This window comes from Armigeres subalbatus, unplaced genomic scaffold (assembly GCF_024139115.2).
Source record: "Armigeres subalbatus isolate Guangzhou_Male unplaced genomic scaffold, GZ_Asu_2 Contig1197, whole genome shotgun sequence".
Classification (NCBI taxonomy): domain Eukaryota; kingdom Metazoa; phylum Arthropoda; class Insecta; order Diptera; family Culicidae; genus Armigeres; species Armigeres subalbatus.
In genome coordinates this window covers 26735-31750 of record NW_026941953.1, presented here as the reverse complement: position 1 = coordinate 31750, position 5016 = coordinate 26735, and the positions used below count along the sequence as shown (strand labels likewise).

General features: G+C 39.9%; 1 protein-coding gene across 1 annotated transcript; it reads left to right on the top strand.

Moving 5' to 3' along the window:
- Positions 1 to 3789: 3789 nt before the first annotated feature.
- LOC134202365 (uncharacterized) lies at positions 3790 to 4796 on the top strand (the record flags this gene model as incomplete). Its single annotated transcript, XM_062677379.1, has 1 exon — positions 3790 to 4796. A coding segment is annotated over one exon (1007 nt), but the record flags the coding sequence as incomplete, so codon positions are not given.
- Between the last annotated feature and the right edge of the window lie 220 nt (positions 4797 to 5016).

Here is a 5016-nt window from a genome sequence, read left to right as displayed (position 1 = left end):
ATAAACTTGACAAATATTTGTCATCATGACAAACAGTGTACTGAGGGCTTTAGTTACGCCAATGGCTGCTGTTACAGTGGATTGTTTTTTCGGCGTCTAACGAAGAAGCTCCTAAGAATGTTGAAGAATCTGAAGAAAGTACCTCTGCTTGCTCAATCGCATCCCCAGTTTCATTTGGGTTTTATGGTTTTCTTGGTTTTAAAGTAGTCATGTAAAATAAGTAATGGTTTAAGTAATAAGTTTTTTCTGCTTTTTTTCACACGATCGTGTAATTTTAAATTGTTCTAGATTTAAAATTACAGCACTATCGTCTATTTTTGCGAACGTAAATTAACGTAATTTTTCTGGCTGTGTAACATCACTCCAAAACCGATCTCTTTCGATGTGCTCTGGCCATATATTGCTATATAAACTTTTCTATAAGTCATTTTCAATTTAATCCAAAAATGCTTTTTTCCTTCAAAAACATTAAATAAATCAGAAATTTTAAAATGCAGGATCTTTAAAAGCAATAAAAAAAAGTAAATCACGCCTTTAGCAATTCCAATTATTTTCAACACAGACCAGAAAAGCTCTGCAATAGTTCACTTTCCCTTGATTGAACTCCTGAATACGTCCATATTCGTAGGTGTTAAGCTTTGAATTTCAAGTATGTAAATTGAAATTCGAAGCTCTCTTTTGTAACGTTCTGTTGATGGCTAGAAGCGGATTAGTTCTATTCGGTTTACATATCAGAAGTAATTAAAATTAGGGCAACCTACTGCATAAGAAACAAGATATTAAGTTACCCAGCACGTGAAAATTTGTACGGTAACACTTGACACTTCGCACCACTTGTTCGAAAGCGAAGCTCGGATATCCTTTCTTGTTTCCATCAACTTCTGTCGGCTACGGAGGTGCATCCCTTGTAAGTGTGAAGATCCTGCACAGAAAGTTGCCATAACTGCCATTTGTATGCACTGCATTTGTGCACGTCGTAATAATTTCATTAACAACTGTGCAGGTGCTACCATGGAAGCGTTGTTGCCTCAAGATGTGTGCGTTCAGTTGAGATGGGATGAGATGGAAGACAGAGTACCCACCGGATGGGAACGTGAAGAATTACTGCACGTATTCCTCCCACCGACCGTCACGCCGCGCAACTCGGGTGCTGCCACCCGGAGGCGGAGAACGTGTTGATATGATGGTACAAAATTGCGTTATGGAAAGTACATCGGGGGATGCCATCCCGTGAGCTCATCGGATGCCATCGTCGGATGCCGGGATGAGTTACTGATCCAATTTCGACTATTTTCCCATCTTCATCAGTACCACAGGCGCCTTCGCCTTGTGAGCATGGAGAAAGAGGAGTTCACTCTTTGGAGGGAATAATCAAGATTTCATTAGCACTCTTATTCATTAGCAAACTAACAAAGTTTTCTGGATATTTATAGGGATGTCAATTTATTAAATTACACAAGCAAAGACAATGACATTAGTCACTTGAAGGCGGTGGATGCGAAGGCATGATTGTTAATGTCGCTTCTGATCTACAGCAATAGAATAACTCACACATCAAAGTGATTGCAAATTAGTGTCACTTTCTGCCTTATTGCGTGGCTTGAATGAGTATTGTTACGCCTGATCTAGCAACCGAAGTACCGCCACTAGGAATGGCGAAACGATATTGGTAGTAGAAAAACTTTAAGGGGCCGTTCACAAATAACGAAACGCAATATTGGGCAATTCCAGTCCACTCCCTCCCCCCTGTAACACTTTTTGTATGGATGAATACATTTATTTGAATGAACCGTTATGTATGAATTGTGGGCGTATAACTACCCAACAAACAACGACAAGCTACAATTCAGCATCTAAGTTGAATTATTGTTTATTTGTAATCTTCATAGCTGAATAAAATAGATGCTGAATAATACGCAAGACAGATTTCATTTCAGCATTTGATCCAAATCAGAGCTTTAAATATTCGATTATTTTTTATGAAGCCCATCGGCCTTCTTTGTCACTTCACTTCTATACATATTCATATTCGGCTCTGCACCGTCAATTTTCAGAATGAATATGGGTCAGTGAGTATTTATTTGAATATCACAAATTATTAAATAGTCGTAAAACTGAACACATGTTTGATGATTTAAATAAATACACGCATAGATCTACTCCCGATGTTCAATTGAGGCGCATTTTCAGCGCCAAATGTCAATATAATCAAGGCTAATTTTGTTTTTTTCGCGCGCAGTTACCATACTCAGTGGTAATCAATTGAATGAATTTATGAAGAAGTCAACTGAGTAAGTCATTCTATGTTTTGAATAATCAAAACACGAATGTCAAAAGTCGGAATGAATGTGCTTCATGAAAGTGAATATTTTATGCTCTGATCCAAATAGCATTCTACTTGGCCTATATATTTTTTTACTACCTTTATTTGAAGTCGAACTAACATTTTCATTTTATCACTTTTCAGCACATTGGGGAAGTTTAACAATGTGCTGAACTAATGGTTGTAAACGTTCTCTGTTTGACTATTTGATACTTTTAAAGGGTGGTCGAATTGAGTTTGAATAATAAATTCATATGCAAATATTGGACATTCTTCTTAACTTAGGGTAGGACGGTATAATATGCCCCCCTAAGGCAAAACCTTGATAACTTTTTACTTATCATCGCAATTTATGCAAACTTTGTGTTAATTGGTAATGCAAGAAGTCGAATATGCATTGCCCGTGAGTAGTCATATAAAAATATTACAGATATCACGTAATATTGCTTTTTTGAACAGTCGTGAAAAAATGGATTTCAAAAAGTGCCTGGGAAATACGCCTCACCTTAGCTAAAGACGTTCCATAGCCCTTCATTAGTATTTTATCAATCCCATAATAAAAAGGTTACAAATCCTTATGTGCTTGACATTAAAAACCCAACATAAGTCCATTTAATTAGGTTTTAATTACATTTCAATAATTTCCATATAATTTGGAAGCAACTGCTGCAAGCTCGCCGCGCTTGTGTCCAGTTGGTAAGGGCATATCGTCCTGCCTACACTGGGGCGTTTTGGCCAGTGAAACATATTTTCGAAAATCGTTACGTTTTTGAAGATGGAAGCAATTTTATATCATAATAACCACTAATAAAAGTTATTTTGTTGCCCAACTGAGTGCTCCAGTGGAAGTTTTGCGGACAGTATGCTAGCGTCGCTCCAGAATGTTGAGCAAACAAACATTGAAAGTTACATCAAAACTGTAACTTTTTGTATTTTGCTATTATTTTCATTATGTAATACAAAAATACTTCCACATTCACATAGTATGATGGTTTTTCAAACATTTATAGTAGACCTCTTCATGTTTTTCAAAATATCAAAATTCAACCGGTCAGCCCAGAATCACAATGCTTATGCTAAAATAAGTCTTCTGTCAAATTTTCAGCTAATTCGGATAAAATTTCGAGGTGGCTCCAACCTCTATACGGAAGCTTTTGGTGTGCTCTACAAGTCTTGTGAACATGTCGATTCGTTCCGTTCACGTTTTGTCCATGTTAAAGCGATTTTCAAGCTTTTAAGTGTCGTTGTTCTACAAAATTCTTGAATTTATGACAAATGATTTTTAATTTGTTATATTATTATTCCTCTTTTTTCCCTGGAAATTTGAGTTATATAATTGCCCATGTGTGATTTACAGCCATAACTTGCCGATATCACAGCGAGTATTTTGGACCGACTCAAAACGGTTCTCGCTTGGATTCACTCCGACCATCGTCGCTATCGACAATTCATCGCTTGTCGAATAGGAGAGATTCTCTCTAAATCTAACCCCGAAGAGTGGAGGTATGTTCCATCCAAAACGAACGTTGCAGATGATGCAACAAAGTGGGCCAACGGACCTAATTTGAAAGCCGACAGCCGTTGGTTCCAAGGACCGGAGTTCCTGTGGATGCCAGAAGAATCCTGGCCAAGACAAGCTGAATTCGAGCCAACGGATGCAGAAGCTAGGCCTTGTCACGTCCACCTGGTGGAGCAAAACGATATAGTCATCGATTGGAATCGCTTTTCAAAGTTTGAAAGACTTCGTCGAACGGTTGCTTACGTCCATCGCTTCATTGACAACTGTCGGCGTAAGGCGGCGAAACAGCCGCTGCAATCATCGCATATAACATACGATGAACTCAACATGGCAGAAAATTCTTTGTGGCAATTGGTGCAGCAAGCAGAGTTTCCAGACGAAATACTCCAGCTCCGGAAAGCGAATGAAGGACGGATGAGGAAACAAATTCGAACGAGTCGGCTCTACAAATTATCACCATTCCTCGACGAGCGTGGTGTAGTTAGAATGGATACAAGGTTATCCGGAGCAATCTTTGTTCCCTACGATACAAAATTCCCCATAATTCTGCCGAAAGGACATCGCCTCACTAATCTGATCGTCGAATGGTACCATCGAATCTATCTGCACGGTAACCACGAAACTGTTATCAACGAGGTCCGCCAACGATTCCACGTTCCTTGTCTCCGATCATTGGTGCGGAATCTATCCAGAACGTGTATGCAGTGTAGAGTCTCTAAAGCAAAACCATCATGTCCCCGCGAAGCGCCGCTTCCTGAAGCGAGGCTTAGCCCATATACTCGACCATTCAGTTTCGTTGGGCTGGACTACTTCGGTCCCATCCAAGTCAAAGTCGGACAATCTCTGGCGAAGCGATGGGTGGCTTTGTTTACATGCCTCACCATTTGTGCCGTTCATTTAGAGGTCGTGCATTCTCTGTCCACTGAAGCGTGTAAGATGGCCATCCGGCGATAGCGGCCATAGCGACGAGGAGCACCTTTGGAGATTAGAAGCGACAACGGCACCAACTTCATCGGTGCCAGCCGCGAGTTGCAGCATACAATCCAGGGGATAAACCATCAGTTGTCTGCAATATTCACCAACGCGGCTTCCAAGTGGATATTCAATCCACCATCAGCTCCCCACATGGGAGGGTCGTGGGAGAGGCTCGTTAGATCCATTAAAATCGCCTTTT